Here is a 17,952-nt window from a genome sequence, read left to right on the forward strand (position 1 = left end):
TTGGACAGGAAGCCAGTGCAAAGACATCAGAACTGGAGTGATGTGGTCCACCCTCCTGGTCTTAGTGAGGACTCGAGCTGCAGCGTTCTGAATCAGCTGCAGCTTTCTGACGGACTTTTTACAGAGACCTGTAAACACACCGTTACAGTAGTCCAGTCTGCTGAAGATAAATGCGTGGACAAGTTTTTCCAAATCCTGTTGAGACATAAATCCTCTAATCCTTGATATATTCTTCAGGTGATAGTAGGCTGATTTTGTAATTGTCTTGATATGGCTGTTCAGGTTGAGGTCTGAATCCGTAACTACACCTAGATTTCTGGCTTGGTTTGTGGGTTTTAACATCAGTGATTGAAGCTGAGCGGTGATTTTCAATTGTTCGTCATTGGTACCAAAACAATTACTTCTGTTTTATCTTTGTTTAATTGAAGAAAATTCTGGCACATCCAGTTGTTGATTTAGTAGAAGGCTTTCTCTCTAGATGTAAAGCCAATATATGGGATTCATTTTATCTGTTAAAAAAACACAAAGAACTGTGGAATCACAAGTCATAACAATAACTGCAATCCCAAATGAGTATCCTTTCAAAATATGACAAAGAGCTCCCGTGTGAAATGTGATTTGCATAAAACATCACAGATTCAGTGGCTGTATGTCTTTCAGTCTTTTCTTTCTTATTTTTGGTTTTGCATTCTCAGTTTTTCTGAGGTCTTTAAGTTGGTGTGGTTATTCTGTCTGGTGGAGGGAGCACAGAACTGCAATGTCATCATTATATTTGGCCTTTGTCCGACTCGCAGCCTGTTTCTTTGCGTTTTGCATCTGCTTGCTTTTTGGCAGAGTTGCTTGAAACAAATTGTCTGACAAAAGGCAGCTGCATATTTTGCAGCTCTAGCTGTTGTTACCATGTGGGATGTAGATGGATTGAGCATGCTAACTGAGTAGTTTTACTTCATCTATTTCCATTAATTGTTGATACGAAAACATTTATTTTAAAACTGTTCTGTTAATTCCTATGGGAAGTTTCCAAGGCTGACTTTGCAATCACAAGCCTGCTCCTCATACCATGAATATCATCGAGGAACACACAGTATGTATGTCAATTCAGTGGGACAGATTGAGATTGTATGGATACACACAGTAATGCATTTTCATCAACCGCTGCTATTATTACAGGCGCCAATATCAATCTAACAGCCCTGGTTGTAAAGACCCAGAAAAAAAAGGTGTTGGCATTTGGGAAATTCTGTTTTTGTTATGTCTGGGGATTGTGCAAAAAGCACATATGTGTTGCTGCTTAATACAGCAAAAGGCAGCTTTCAGTCTCTGCAGAGAATGAAAAGGAATGGTATAATACACAGAGGAGCCAAGTAGCCATTTGATTAAGAACCACTCTTTCCAATTCTGAGTCTCTGGATCCGTAGGCAAACATTTTACACTCGATCAAATGTCAAATGATGTGGAGACTGAAAAGTCTCAGTATTTTCTCTCTTTCGTCCTTTGAGGCAATGGCATCATGTGACCAAATGAAAGTCCATCTACTTGGAAAAGGAATCAAAGTATTAGTCCTACAACTAATGTTTTTTTTATTATTATTGAAGAATCAGCAGATTATTGTTTTGATTGATAATCATGTTGGGTATTAAATGTTAAATATTCTGACCACAGTGACAATCCAAAACATTAAGATATTTAATATTCTTTCATATGTGACAAAGAAAAGTACCAAATTGTAACATTTGAGAAGATGAAACATTTTGATTGTTTGATTAATCAATTTATTAAAATTGTCTTTCTGTCAACATATCGGTTAATTTATCAATATTTGGGTCTAATTCGTCTTGAGGTTTGTTGAGATACGTCCTGAGATTAGTTGAAATATTGAAAATGAAATAATTAGTTTCATATTCTTTTGTTTTAAAGAGCAGTTGGTTAATAACAAAGTCCACCATTCACCATGTATTCATCCGAGGTTTATGTAACATGGGGAAGGCTATGTGGTCGCTTGATCTGCTCAATCAATTAAAAATGCATTAACAATCTTATTCCTGAATTTTACTAAATCAAACATTTTTGATTAATTATCCCACCAATCAAATCCTTGTGATTTTCTATTATCCCCCATTGCAGGCTTGGAAGAAGACTCTTCACTTTTGTAGTGGGAATAGGATATCAAAGCACCAACATTGAAATATTTTGTTGAAGAGGGAGAGTAATTACAGTTAATTGCTCGTGTGAGGGCAGCCTGTGGATGGCAGATGATGATGTTGAAAAGAGCATCAACTGGTAATAAACAAGCTGAGATGAGGACGGAAGACTGAGAGATATAAGTCTCTGTACCAAAAACTAATAAAATGCTTATAATGTGCGACAAATTGTATGACATGTGTTCTCAAAGCATCCCAAAACGTCCAATATGCTATATGTAGGGCCAGGTGTTAACTTGCACACGAAGAAAATAAGTGACTGTTAAAAGTTAGGCAGGGTCTTTTGAATAAAACTCAATGAAAAGGACACCTTGAAGATGGATTTATAACTCCGGGGTTATAGATCATAGCTTCTTCCCTTCTGTTTCCAACCGGATACTGCTCTGCAATTAATATCACAACAGTGGAAGGACATGAAATAAACAAATTGTCTGCAACTGCAACTGAATCTGCATATTGGCAGACACTCGTGTTGAAAGTCATTATTCATTGTGTTCTCATGGTTCAGTTATGGAGACAGAAATAGATCAAATTGAGTTATTGGAAGGTAACCTGTCTAAGTAGCTACTGCCAAACCAAACACCTAAAAACAGGTTTCTGCGAATTATAATATTCCCCATATGTCTCAATTACTATTTCTCTCACTTCCGTGCTGTCCTCAAATGTGTCATTGTCTTGGCTGCGGAGCCTCCCACAATGAGCCGAGATATAAAAAAAAACTCATTCTCCACATACCATTTCTACTTCATTAGCTTCGGCCTAATCTGTAAACTACAGCTGAGACGGGGACGCTGTGTCAGCCAGCCCCTGTCATGTACCTGCCACAACCACTGAGGAGTTCTGGAGGTGTGTGTGTGTGTGTGTGTGTCAGTGCTGGGGCTCACACATACAGTAACGCATGCTCCTTATATATGAGGCAATCCAGATGATGTCACATAGTTTGTCCGTTTGAATGCGTCTGTACACATGTGAGAGACGGGAGACAGGCAGGACTGTGTTTGCAGTCTGATGGCATAATATGCTAATTAGACTGCTGAAGACTGCCACAAGTGTTATTCTTGAGATGTTCATGAGTGCACACCAGATTGTTTTTCTCTTTACTGGACTGCATGTGTTTGTCTTTCTCTAAACATAAACAAGATGATTGGCATATTTCTGCAGCCTTGCAGTGTTCTATATTTGCACTGACACTTACAGCTGAATTAATTACAATACTTGATAAAACTTTGTAATTTTCTTATGAATATAACTTATGGCAGCTGTAAATGACATTGTTTATAGTGTGATAGTTGTTTCGTCCTAGTTTTGCCATTCCTCTCCATGGACCGGCTTTTATCGTGGCAGAGGGAGAGGGGAGAGCAAGAAAGTGACAGAGAATGAAGAAGAGATGATCCTTTTCATTTGAATGATCCTCATTTAAATAAACATCTGCTTTGCCAGTCTGTCTTGCCAAGAGCAATGACACAACAGTGGATCAACCCAGTCAATGAAAGCTTTTATATATTAGTCACTCGAAGGAAGTACTGTCTGACTTGGATTAAGAAGTGATGTGTTTTATCCTTCTTGCAGCTTTAACAGCAGTTAAATGGAATAAACGGAACAAAAGCTCAGTGTTTAGCGCCACCTAGAGTAACTCAAACTTCACAGACCCAGGAAACACACTTCACACAATAGCACAGTTTGATTGCAAAATGATGTCTGGGAAGTGTAGTGGAACTGCAGCAATGACTGCTTATGTCTCACACGCACGCACGCACACACACACACAAATACACACCGAACACCTTCAGACACACGCACACTAATTGTGGCACAGCCACACGTCTGCTTGGTGATTCAGACCTTTTATAGCCCTCCATCCGTCTCTGTTTTCCATTGACCTCATAAAGCTGAGGCATGTTCCCTTCAACCCTTTCTCCTCTTTCACACCTCCTGTCTCGTCACATTCTATTAGCATTCCCTGGTCAAGGGACCGTATGAAACTGAGGCACACACCTGCCACAGTCAAAGTCCCAAGCCTGTCGCCTGTCAACAGCTCAGTTCAGTTGGGCTCTGGCAGGCTGGATAGGTGTTTGCTGGGCTGGCTTTCTTTTTTTTTGGATTGATGGATAACTGATTGGCTGGCTAGCTCTCCGTCCAGCTTGCGAGCTGGTTATGTAAATGCGTCCTGGCTGGCTGAAAAAAATGCCTTCTGGGCAAAAGTTTCCCCTGAGTTTCTTTCTCGTTTGTCCTTTCTGTCCCTCTTCCTTTCTCTCCTTCGCTCCCTCCTGCCCTCCCCGGCCGAAACGAAACAGCAGCTGCACCAGAGGTAGGAGTGTCAGAAAGTGCCACAACTGTGTTCCTCTCTGTTTTTAGGCAAGTTCCTAGAATAGAACAGCGCTCACAGCGTGTAGAGTGGAAACTAAACCCCAGAGGCTAGCCGGTTCACTGACATCCTCTATTCAGGAGCAGTGGTACTTAAGCTATCTGCTACAAACACACACACACACACGCAAACACATTGGGTATCCGAACAAAAAGGAATGAAAGTGTGCACGCTTGCATCCATAATGGGGCACATGGGCGCATACAATCACTGACTTAACATAAATATTCACACACACTCTCTCACACACTTATTCGCAGAGAGCAACAGATCGTGCCAGATACGACTTCAGTCCTCTTTAATATTGAAGAAAAAAACCATCTTTTGAATTATTCATTGATAGCTGCTATTCCGAACTGAAATCTACTATTAGGTTGGAGGCCCATACTAAAACTCCATAGCAAGAATAGGGCCACAGGCTATGTGCAAATGACTCTTTAATTATAACGGGTAATAATACAAACGGGTTTGTAATTAAGGATTTAAAATGCACTTGTCACTCATGCTGATTAACAGCGCTCAGACATTCGGCTCCACCAGAAACTTCATCAGAACATCATTTGAAGGTTTCCTGAGATTTGTGTGTTTTTTTGTGACCAAGATAATGAAGATGTATATACTGAGCGGACAATTACATTCAGGCGTGCAGTTACACAGGGACACGGGCAAAGCTGCAGGCACATGCATATATGGAAACACTCGCTCTCTCGCTGGCAGACACGGACACACTCCTGAAGCTCCATGTGATAAATTGGCTCAATAGTGGCACCCTGCACATAAGGTCAGGATTCACAGCTGCAGCCTGTTGGACTTGTGGCGACATTAGACAATAAACAAGCGTGTGCTGTCAGGCAATGGTGACAAGATTTCCCATAAAGTTAATCATAAACAATAAAACACTCGTAGTGCTTGTGGCATTGCACTATCCAGTACACCATGCAGCAGATTAAGTATCAAACTATGAAGCTAAACGCTTCGTTACATCCCGCAGGAATCAACAGACTGGTGGAAATTAAAAGTTAATATTTTACCACATAGAGCTTTAGGCCTTGAAGGGTTTTTTTTCAATTCAGTTTGAGAAAGTTAGGATTCAAGCGAATTGCTCCTCTTGTGAAGCAATTCCTTTTGTATCATGACACTGAAAGTGAATAAGCGAGGAGTTATATACTGAAGAGTATGTGAGTTTTGAGTAATGTAATGTTCCATAACAGATCTTACTGGCTTGGTTTTAAGTCTGAAACAGTTCTGCTGTGAGAATATATGAGAGAAGCCTTTATGGTTGTAGTTGTACCAACCACATGTTGGTACACACCCACACACAGTCGCTCTCTCTTTTCATTCTCGCTCACACAGAAATATATGCATGAAATACTGAGTCAGAAGTGTATTTCGCGCACACACACACACACACTTGTCACCTGTGCCCGTCCCCCAATGACCCCATCCCTTCAGAACCTGTGCACACAATCTGCATAATTGTTGATGATAAAATAGAGAGAGGGAGAAACCCAGCAAAGCAATCGCATGAAAACATACATAAATCTATAAATAGCATTTAGCCTACAGCTATTCTCACACATCATATGGCTTCAACAGCCTGCAAATCACATGGCCTCGAAGCCGATTCCAAACCAACCTGATGTAATGGGAGTGCGATCGACCACTAGAAAGCTGTACTACTTCACTGTGGGAGTCCAGGCTATTTTTCTCAAGGTGAAATTTCTACTTTTCAATCTAAGAGAGAGGGAGAGAGGACACTGCTCTTTTTCTTTGCACTGTAATGTCAGTGTCTATCTTTGACATTCATTCGTGATGTATGAAAGGTGCTTCGGTGCTGTGTGTGTGTGTGTGTGTGTGTGTGTGTGTGTGTGTGTGCGTGTGTGGCGTGCAATTATGGTAACACTTATGGCAAACTCAATCTGTGACGACTCGACTCCTCTGTCTTCTCTTATAAAGAAGTGAAGGTTGAATGATGTCATAGTCACAGAAGTAGAGGCATTCAAACTCATTTTCTCTCACACACACACACACACACTCACACACACACACACAAATTCTTAAGGATGCAAAAAGCATTCCCTCTGCCACCTACATGCACGCACACACACACACACACGCGCACACTCAAACACTTCCACGGAGGCATTCCGCTGTGTAAACAGGTGTCGGAGCAATAGGGAGTGGATGAATATGCCTGTTTTGTTTTGCTCTCCTTACGCAGCATCATTTGCATTTTTAAAGATGCACTTAATATCAACTTATTTTTCACCAAAAACTCAAGATAGGCACCCTCTTCAATTGTTATCAGATAATAAGAAAGAGAGAAGACAGTCTCCTGTTTTTATTTTGTGCTCTGTTTCAAGAACAGCAGCCAAGTTAAAGCAGCCTGTATTTTGGACTGTCTCCGGTGGCTCAGTGAGGTTTCATTGATGCCTGCTGAGGCCACTCATGCTAAACTTTGTTGCTATAGTGACGCCTACTGGATGAAAAGGGGGACTTCATCCTCACTGTCTTTTAAAGCAGATCTCTGTCTCTGTCTGTCTATTTTTTTAAATAATAAATAGATAAAAACCTGTGTGTGCCTTTGAATTTACCGTATTGTAAACTTTGCATCTCTATAGGATTTAATTTTCCAAACAATGACTGTTAGTCGTTGAGCCGGAATCACTGTCTTCTTAGCAGCAGAGCAATTACGACAATGAAACCCTTCTAATTATCTGACTCATCTGACTTGGTTTATGCATTTGAGAAAAAGTGGGAGAGCTTGATTTAGCGAACAACCCCAAGGATGTGACTGACCCCGACTGAGTCTTTTGCAACAAGCTCTGGTGGCCGAGTGGATCGCCAAACCGTGACCCTGTTCCACATCTCGGGTGTCTTCAAACTTCTGAATCCTTCTCCAGCTCCCATGTTGTTCTCCTTTGCAGTCAGTAGAGACCGTGCACGTACTGTGTGGTTATGACATTAATTGTACCGGCACGAATGTCACTGAGTATCAGACCACTCCATTTCTCTCTCCGTGTATTTGCAGCCCACTATTGTAATTGCTTTGTCACAGAGCTGCGTGGGCTACGAGGTTTGTCATTGACACACTTCTTTTTTTTTTGAAAACAACAATTATTTTCACTGTCTAAAACAATCCCCCATATGCCAGAGGCTTACTGTGATGTTTTCCACATTCATTTGATTTGTAACAGGATGGAAATGCCTCTGAATTTGCATTGAAAGTGGAAAAAAACACTTTCAAACTCCAAGCTGTTCGTTCAGGCTGACTGCCACATTACAATGAAATAGCCTCTCTGCCTTCTGATCTAACTGAAAAACTGAAAACATAGTTACTAGATCCAATTAAGAGAGCATCTCCATCCCCATCACATCTCTGTATAATATTGTTTATAAAATGCCAACACGTTTGTCATCAAACTGTCTCTGAAACACATTACTGGTCATATTTTTTACTGAATTTATTAGTCGAGCATTTCTCTCTGCTTGTGATTTCACAAACAGCAGTGTTATGTGTCCTCCCTCAAAATAATACGGTGGCCCTGAGGGTCAAAACACAATGACATTTCACAAAACACAACTTCATTTCAGGAAACACAACCACATTTCAGAAAATACAACATTTCAGGTGCCACAACAACAGGGCCCTCCGGTGCAACATACAACAGACTATCTTAACCACTTTACCACATCCACTCAAAGTCATCTTGTGTGTGTCTATATTTGTGCTCCAATCAAACTATATTCTGCCTCATGCTATGTTCACACCAAAAGCAACAAAGCTGCAAAACGGCCAAGTGTGGCCAGCTATGTGACCGACATTCAAAACATGCAGTATATGGAACTGGATCAGTAGTTAAAAACAGCATTCATGTTGGAACGAGGACGAGCACATTTGGACATGCTGCAAACAGTAAAGTCGGCAAAATATGAAGAATATGATTATTGCACCTCGCGTATTCCCATTGACTGTTGTCTACTTTTGACATGTGATTCATGCTTCAATAAAGGTGTCTATGACTCATGGTGTATGCTGGGGACTTGCCCTAGGCTGTATTAGTATCTGTAAACAAGTTTAAAGGAGAACAAATCAGCCGCAGCAGAAAATGCTAATGCTAGTTTTGTGTTCTGAAGAGAATGGAATACACTACACTGAGAATATACTGTGAGATACAAATCTCTAGTTCATTCTACAGTTACTGTTGCTGGTTAGCTGAACTCTGCATCTTTGTAGCTGAGCTGTAATGAGGTTTAAGGCGTTTTATGTGTCTGACTTGAATGCCTCCTACAACACAGTGCAACAAACTCCGGTGGCGTAGTGGAGTGAGTCCTGTAACTGAAGTCATGGTCCCACAATGTTCGATACATTTTTAGGAGCATCTTCCTGATTCAGAGTTGCAGCCCCCTCTCTCTCAATCTCTAAATGTACTTATTATTTTGTATATTCACTGTACATGTGTGCAATTTCACAGAGCAACACACCAAAACATAACTTTTAATCAATTGCATGTGCATTATTATGGGTATTGTGTGTTATGGAAAAGGAAGCGACACAGAAACTGTGGAATACAGAAAATCTATTTGTGCCAAAAAGCAGACTTCCTCAGGCAGAATCTTGAGGCTTATGCTGATGTGTTTGAATAAATAAGGAAAAAAGATGATGACATTACAGGTGTATCAAAGCTAAGCAGTCGTAATACTAAACCACTGTGGGGTGCTAACTATTAGTATGCATATATTAAGCACATATATATCCAGAAGTAGCCAACAAATTGATGCAATGATTGCATATCTATGGCCAGACAGAGTGAAAATATGCTGAACTATATATAAATATGCAGGTTTAATAATAATAGAAGTCTAAGTGTCTGCATTTGAGCATAAATTGAGCATTTGAAAAAATATCTTTGCCATCTCTGCAATGATCAGCTCCTCTTTCATAGTTTCACTAACTGATCCGTTTGTGTTATTTATCAGCCTGAAATTAAACCAATTTGACTTGCATGGCACTTCACAGAACAACAAGGGGACAGAGCGAGGTTTGTCCCATGATGCTGTATTACAAGCAGCCACTAGAGGAGGTAGGAGACAAGCACATGACACGATGCAGACAGGGGAAACGGGCAAAGTCACGTGTTGCGTTTAGGTGACATACAAAACCACAAAACAAGCACCAATCACTGTCAGACGACCGTCAACTGACAATGAGAAAAACGGATCCCCGCAGCGCTCGCGACAACCCTCTGAGCGAAAAGACAGATAATTGACTGAATTCTCCACCACTGAAACATAAACCCTTCCAGTAAGTGGCACTGACTTGATGTTTCACAAGAGACTCTCAGCCATTCCGGCCAATCTGCACTTCATTAGGCTGATTGCTTGCCTGTGTAAGCTACTCGCTCTGCCTGCCTTGTTCTGATTAAAGGGGAACTTCATAAATGAGCTGCTGCCTTTCAACGGTTTCCTGGTAACATCAAAGTCACGTGGAAGTCGGAAGCTGCTTTTTTAAAATTGGAACAAAGCACCTTTCAGCAGACCCACACGCCACAAAACTCCCCCTACTAAGCGTTAACAAACGAATGAATGTCTCCCAACAAGCTACGTCGTTAGCGTGTCAGTAAGCTAATCTTAAGTACATGAAAGTTTTGCCAATCAACACCTCTGCCACAGGCAAACTAACAAAGGGTTATTTCTAGTGAACAGTAAATGTTGCTGCTATAGTTGCTGGTGAGGTTCAGAAATAGAATGATTTGACAAAAGGGAAAACAACTCAGTTATGGTCATGAAACGGAGTTAATGATTGCCAGAGACACAGAACACTATTTCTGTACAAACAAAACATTAGAAAAGTGTATCTCTGTCGAAACAATGTTTGACAAGTGTGGTAATAGACAGCTCAGTAATAACGGGAACTATCTGTGAAGTGTGATAATGTATGGGTGGTGTTTATGGTTCGTCAAACATTGCCTTGGACTGACCACTGTCTGAAAGGGATGAATGGGGAAACAGACCCGGGATTAAACCACACACACAAAGCAGCTGTATCTGCAAAAAAATGCACAATATAGCTGGTTTCACTGGTTAACAACTTCATCTTTTAAAGATCTTAAGTGGACGTAACTGCACGTGTTTACACATATACTACTTTATTTTTCTTACACATAAAAAAAAAGTCATTTATTTCAAAGGAAACAGTCTGTAAGGCTTTAATTGTTTTGTTCATTTGAATGATAAAACATCGGTGGACAAAAATATATATTTATATATAAACTGCATAGCACAATGTATGGCCCTTTCAAAGGGACATTCAGGAAGGACAATATAAATACACTGTCAGAACTTTTGTACCATATTCTCACATAAATAGACAAGATGAGGCATTCATACATTTCCAGCATAATTATAGATGAAAAGATTATTTATTTCTGCAAGAGATAAAAGATGAAAAGTTGTGTAAAATTGTCATTGTGATGGATAATTTGAGGGTTAAACCTCCCCGTCTTTGAGCGCACACAAACCTGAATTGGTCGGTCTTTGAAATTGAAAAGGAGAGCAGTTTTTCCAAGGCAGACACTTTTGTAAAATGGAAATTAAAAGAATGCTTCAGTGATATGTTTTATTTGGCCTGAGCTGCTGAAACTCTCATCATCAGCACGTGTACAAAGTGTCTTTAATTTGAACGCTCTTTCCGACACACAAGGCACTGCATCGAATGAAGAGAAAGGCTAGAGTGAAAAATTGTACTTTGAATTATTGTGCGAAGTGCAAGTCCTCACCCAGCTCAATTATTGCAAAAGTAAACAAGTGAAGAGCATAAACAGCAGGACCGTAACACCCCTCCTCATTCAGACAAGTCATGTAAACGGGCAAGAGAACATCTACAGTACGTTTATTTATTCTTTTATCCTTGCTGTGGGAAAAAACATTGATTTCGTATTTGACTTGAAGTGCTCAGAAAGTCGATTCAAACACTCCTTGTGCAGAAGATATATTAAAAACATTTTTTTTTTTAAATGTCAGCCACACGTCTTCCGTGTCCATTTTTGGGAATCCTTGGGAACACGTCACCATAGTCCGTGATATTTCCATTTTTGCATTTCCATTTATGATAAGTGGTACATGCTGTAGCCCAGAGGAGCAGCGTACAGTCCTAAAGGTGAAATGGGGAGTAAGGATCTGTGGTGGTGGTGGTGATAGGCAGAGTACGACTGTCCATACAGTGACATGCCCAGCGACAGCGGTAAGGTAAAGCCAGGGTGTAAACCTCCAGCCGCAGCGACCGCCACCGCCGCCGCCGTCTTGGCGTCTGCAGCCATCTTGAGTTTCTCCAGCTCGGCCTCCTGGAGCCTCTTGGCTTTTGCCCGGCGATTCTGGAACCAGATCTTGACTTGGGTCTCTGTCAGGGTCAACGAGGAGGAGAACTCGGCCCGCTCGGCGATGGACAGGTACTGCTTGTGCCTGAACTTCCTCTCCAGGGCCAGGAGCTGAGACGTGGTGAAGGGAGTGCGGGGCTTTCTGTTGGTCTTGTGTTTCCTCAACGGACAGCCAGGACCGACATGACCTGGGAGAAGAAACAATAAAGATTTTAGAATACGATTAATTCAATTGACTTACAAAGAATTGTATTAATTAACTGTGTATGTTATGTCTCCTTATAGGCTATATATTGATCAGTTTTGAACATAAATGGTTAAACCAAATAAACCTCATGTTTAAAGTTGAACATCAGGATGCACTTTCTTTCTTAGGCCTCATTTTTTTTATATAACACATATTTTAGACGTGTCAGAGGTAGTCTACTCCCACACACATTAACCCCTAATATACTGAATATGGGAGGGATTTAGAGTCTTTCTATTTCGGCTGTTATGCCTTTCTTTAAACGACACTTTCCAACAGGAGACATGTGGAGACTAAATTATTTACCTGTAAACTGCCCCCCCCCCCCCCCAACACCAAAAATGGCTGATAATCAATTAAGTGTGTCCTCTTCACTGAAATTGCCACGTGTAGGCTAATTGTTCAAACCTTTTTTTTTTATAACTATACAATTTGACAAAATGCTGCATGGTGTAGGAAGAACTTACGAGGCTGTGTGGAGAACGCGCTGCTGGTGACCCAGGGTGCGCAGTCCTCCGACTCTGATGCCTCGGATTTTACCGGCGACGAAGGCACAGCCGTTAAGCTCTTCTGGCTTCCCCCGGGAGGGCTGCACGTCTCTCGATACAGATACAGGGAGTTCAAACCGGCTGGAGACACCGACACCGAGGCTCCCTCCAGTTTACGGCGGATAGACTCCCCACCGCGAGCGTCCGTCTTCCTCCCGGACATCAGCGCCTCCACGCTGAACGGATGATGATGCCGTCGCACCACAGGAGATGTCTTCTCCTCCTCCGCTGCGCTCTCCGTCAAGTCCGCACGGTTACTGTCCTCCTCGGACGAACTGCACCCCAGGTCGTTGGAGGTCTCCCGAGAAGCCATCTGTCCTCCGAGTCTCATCCGAAAAGCAGGTGAACTTCCGTGCGGAACAGTCAAAGGGCGGCCAGGTGAGAGCCGCTCCGGCGAGCGCTGTGTTATGGAGCTGTCAGTTTAGTATGTGGGAGTATGTGGAACGCATCACGTTGTCGCGGCTCAACTTTGACCAATCAGTGCAGCTCAAAATGTTTACGACTGAGCAAGATGCTGCCTTCAGGGACAGTCGGAAACTAACGGTGCTTGTTTTGGTTTGGGGTGTGCAGTGCAACAGATCCTGCAAAATGTTGGTCATTGTTATAATTATTATTAAGAGGTGACCAAACCACTTCCCATGCAGGTAAGGTGGAGTGCTTGAAAGCAAACATTTATACATGTAATGTTAAATTCCATCTTTATATAATTTATTTCAAACATGATCAACTGAGAAATTTCTACAATAATTACTTGTCTGCCTTTTAAATGTCTCTATCTTTATTTTTTCAGTGAAACTTTCTTTGAAAAGTCGAGGACATAGTCCCTCATGTTGCCTTTTGGGTTAAATAAGAGAATTACCGGAGGTTAGCTGCAAAAAAGACAAGATAGCTGTCCCACGGCCTTATCACAAGTTAAGCTTCAGTAATGGATTCGCTTTAACTCTAACCTCATGAGACTGCATGTGTAAACGCGGGCCCCATGTGGATAATTATGGAGAATTACACCCGGGATGAAATACTGATCCTTTTTCTTCTTTATCTGCCTCTCTGATTTGTTTGCTCTTCTCTTTCTTGGGACTTTCCATTGTAGCTCACAAGACTGTTGTGTGCTAAGGGTGTCACACTCAAATTACAGAGTAAATTACAGATTCCATTTTTAAAGTCCTTGGCGCGGTCCAGCTGGTGTCAGAGGCGCGAATGGACACAATCTAGATGAGACATCCCCATGTATCTGATTCAATCCTATTCCTCACGCACATTAGACATGAAGTTGCTCATTGTGATCCTCATGAAGTAACTCATTGTGATTTTTTTTCACGAACAATTCCATGTTATGTCAGATGAAAGTGCCTGACTCCTCATGGAAAACGTAACACTTCCAGCAGTTTATCTGAATAAACAGTCCTTTGATATTTGATGGTGAAAGGATGTTTCACTTGTCTTAAGACTTTTTGTTCCCATGTGCATGCTTGTTTAAGTACTTTTCGTATCTGTCGCCTAATTGACCATTAACGCCCATTCCCTTATAATTGTAACCGTTCTGCAGCTCAATGATGATTGCTGTTGCTATTTCACATCACAAGGCCTGATCCACACTCATAATCTGTAACTGCCTAAGTGGTAGAAGTAATGTGTGTGCGTGTCCTTCATACACAGCCTACAGCAGTGCGTGACTATAACAGCCTCCCACAAGAATGGAGTGGTCTCACCGACGTCACGATCTCCTTAGTTACGAGGTCGGTCGGCCATGTTGGAGTACATACAGAACCTACATGGCGGCGAGTAAACAAGGAAGTGCGGCGAAAATACCATACTTTGAATCACTGGATAGTGCATCAAAGGTTCGCTACCTGGCCAAATTGAAGGTTATTGGTAACTTGGATCCCTATACGATGAGTGCAGATGGTTTCAGTGCCGATCCTACTTATCTTCCATCGGTAAACTACGCCAACATCTACACGTATCTCGTGAACACCCCCAGTCCTTACACGAAAGACGAGTTGGCGTGCTACAAAGGGCTCGACGCTTATAATCAGTGGATGGGTCCGACACGTCAAAGCAACGGTCGTCGAGAATTCTCATCTCGTCATTGGAAGAGTAAATATATACAGATCTGGTCAGATATTTAGCAATATTCAATGTTTACTCAGCGCAAACAGACACGTGTGTTTGTTTACATTGTACATGCACGTCATTGTGTGCGTGTGTGTAGGAATTAACTTTAAACTAACCCCTAACTTCATCCATCGGTGTGTGTATATATATATGATCTGACGTTAAACTCATATCAAGCAATGCTGAGGCTGCATCTCTGTGTTTCGCCCGTTGTACACGCTCGACACGTCTCTGGCACCGACTGCTGTCACCGGCCGATGAAGCTTCGGTAACCTTCTCATGTCCAAGTTTAATTTATATTTCCTTTATTAAATACTGTTCACAAACGAATTAGTAAATAAAATCACTGACCACTTATAAAGTGATCCGCACATACTCTAGTGTACGCCAAATTCCATTCCTTTATATCTCGAGAGATGCGTGACAGCCATTTCTCGCGACGTCGCTTGGATAGCTCCTTCGTGTCATTTCCTTGATGTGTAATGACCGCTGGCAAACGAAAGAATGATTTCTTGTCTCTATCAGCTCTGCTGCCACAACCAAAGACAGCACAAAAGTTCACCACCGATAGGTTATGCGACTCAGCCGTGCATGCCAGTGGCTTTGTGTGTACTCCAACATGGCCGACAGCTAAACTGTGACGTCACACGAGACCACTCCATAGGTTGCTTTTCACATGTTTTTCTTAAAGCTCTCTGCTTTTCAATACACCCATTCTTTAAAAAGGACACACTGCATACATTTCCCGACATGCCCGTGATAAATGTATACCCAGTAGAAACTTGCTTTTGATTTTCTCCTGCATTTATACATGTGGCCAGCAGGCCTGAGTGGCTTGTCTATGGCAGACTGTGGAGCAGTTCCCAGGAGGCTGCTACTGCTGCCTTATTAAAGTGGGGTTATTTCACAGACAATCAGAGGTTTGTGAAGGCGCCAGTGAGCGGCCAGATGAAAGGACCGACTCCTCAGGGGAGAAACTGTTGCCTTTTTTTTTTTTTTTTGCAGCTCTGTTCAGGATCCCCACCTCTATCCTCCCCCCCCCCCCCCCCACACCTCTCTTGCCCGCAGCACCTTGTCAGTCATTATCCACAGAACTCGTTCTTGGCTGAGTGGCATGTTTCCTCCTTTCCTCCCTCCCGTCTTCTTTCTTGCACACTTTTATGCTTGCTGTTTAGATTATTAATTTATCTGTATCTATTGGATTTTATTCTTTCCTTCCTTCCTTCTTTCTTCTCCTTTTTTCCCGACCTCCACCTTTCTACTTCATATCGCTTCCCTCATATATTCTTTATTCCTGTCCTTCCCTCATGTTTATCTTCCTCCTGACCCTCTGTCCTTCCTTCCTTTCCTCCGTCCGTTTGTTCCTCATTCTTTTCTTTCTTGCCATGTTGCATCTCAGTGTCAACATAAAACATATCCAAGCCAGATTTAGAGAGATTATCTTGAAACCCAGCAACAGGTCCATCTGTTGGATGAGAATTTGTTTCCAAAGAGGTGACAAAATAGGGACAGTTGCGTCTCATAAGGGAGGACATAAAAAGATCATTCTTGGCATGTGTGCACTTTATCTCGCAGCCTTGTTGCAAGAGAAAGACTGCCAATCGGAGGAGATATTGTAATCTCAGAAACTGCTGACAACTCTATAATAATTTTATCTGGCACCAATATGAGCTACAGCCTGTACCGACAATGCATAAACAATGGCATGGCCAACTCAATCAAGATTAAATCTGAGGTGATACTTAGCCTTAGAGGCATGTGGATGTGGGAATTTGTGGGAGATGATACAAATAAAAGACTGTGTATTTATTACATGCATGTTAAATATATTTTAGACATACAAATAATGCAACAGCAGCTTTGTGTGAGCTAACAGGATTAAGAGAAGGAGAGAAAAAAGGAAGGAAGGAAGGAATAAGTGGTTGAAATGAGAGGGGTGCTGGGTGTAGCAAAATTACCCACACATCCCACTTCCTTTTTTCCATAATATCATTTAAGTCTGATAATAGCTAAAGCAATTTGTCTGAGCATGTTTGTGTGTGTACTGTGTGTCTGTACAGAATGTACGTTTGTGTGTGTGTGAGACAGAGAAGCTTGAGAAGCCTCTGGTTGTGTGGGTCGGGCACACCTCAGAGCATTGTAATTACAGCAGAAGCTTTGAAGTGGTGGAATGTTTGGTTGGGATAATTAGCAGGCTGTGCTGCACTCACACACTATTTACATTCCCATTAAAGCACATATTCATGCCATGATACCATCATACTGATACTGGGTACAAAGTTGAGGAAAGAAAATGTTAAAATGTGAAGTACTGTTACAGTAGGTGAATTGATGTAATCCTCTACAGTTTGTTGGAACCAGTTGGTAGTTCCTCTTGAAGTTCTTCTGCTTTTATTTTCCTTCTTCTATTTCTCTTGTTATTGTTTAATAACAATATGTTTTATTTGTATAGCGCTTTAAAAGACACTTTACATGGAACAACATTACAGTATTTCGCTATATGGCAAATCTGTGCAAAATCAACAATAAAATAATCAAATTGATGCTCAATATACTAAGCTGGGTTCCACTGGTATGCAGTAAGTCATACATATGTAAAACAATAATGTCACCAACCCTTTTTAAGTTTGAAAACATTAGTTTGGATTGAGAGCTTTGCGATATCTCTTATGAATAATATCAAGATATGTTTAGGCTATACCGGGATATATGATATGTATTTTGATATTTCCCTATTTCTATAGAATGACATAACTGTTTGATTTAACCAATTCATGCATGTGATCACACGAGCGTGATCATTCTAAATGTATCTGAATTCAGAGGGAACACAGCTCGTAGACTATTTGACATTTTGAGAGGACTTTGATTTTGAAATTCCACTTCAGAATGTCCCGATATTGTCTGAGTGACACTCTGATCTGCTAATATGTTGACGTGAAATTGGTCTGTGCAAACAGGAAGTTTCTCTATGACACTTTTGAGGTTGGGGACTATAATTCTGACTGACTGCCTGACTTATTGAATGAAAGGTTGCTTTTATTTTGAAGTTCTCACACTGTCTTGGCGCAAAGCGCAGTATACGCATGTACTGCAAAAC

At 41.4% G+C, this 17,952-nt stretch overlaps 1 protein-coding gene across 1 annotated transcript; it reads right to left on the minus strand.

Moving 5' to 3' along the window:
- Positions 1-10,815: 10,815 nt before the first annotated feature.
- msx2b (muscle segment homeobox 2b) lies at positions 10,816-13,147 on the minus strand. Its single transcript, XM_079283031.1, has 2 exons — positions 12,657-13,147; positions 10,816-12,130 (listed from the first exon to the last, which is right to left on the minus strand). The coding sequence occupies exons 1-2, from the start codon at positions 13,066-13,068 to the stop codon at positions 11,673-11,675; spliced, it is 870 nt and encodes a 289-aa protein (XP_079139157.1). The 5' UTR covers positions 13,069-13,147; the 3' UTR covers positions 10,816-11,672.
- Between the last annotated feature and the right edge of the window lie 4,805 nt (positions 13,148-17,952).

The sequence above is a fragment of the Melanostigma gelatinosum genome, assembly GCF_949748355.1.
Source record: "Melanostigma gelatinosum genome assembly, chromosome: 14".
NCBI lineage: Eukaryota > Metazoa > Chordata > Actinopteri > Perciformes > Zoarcidae > Melanostigma > Melanostigma gelatinosum.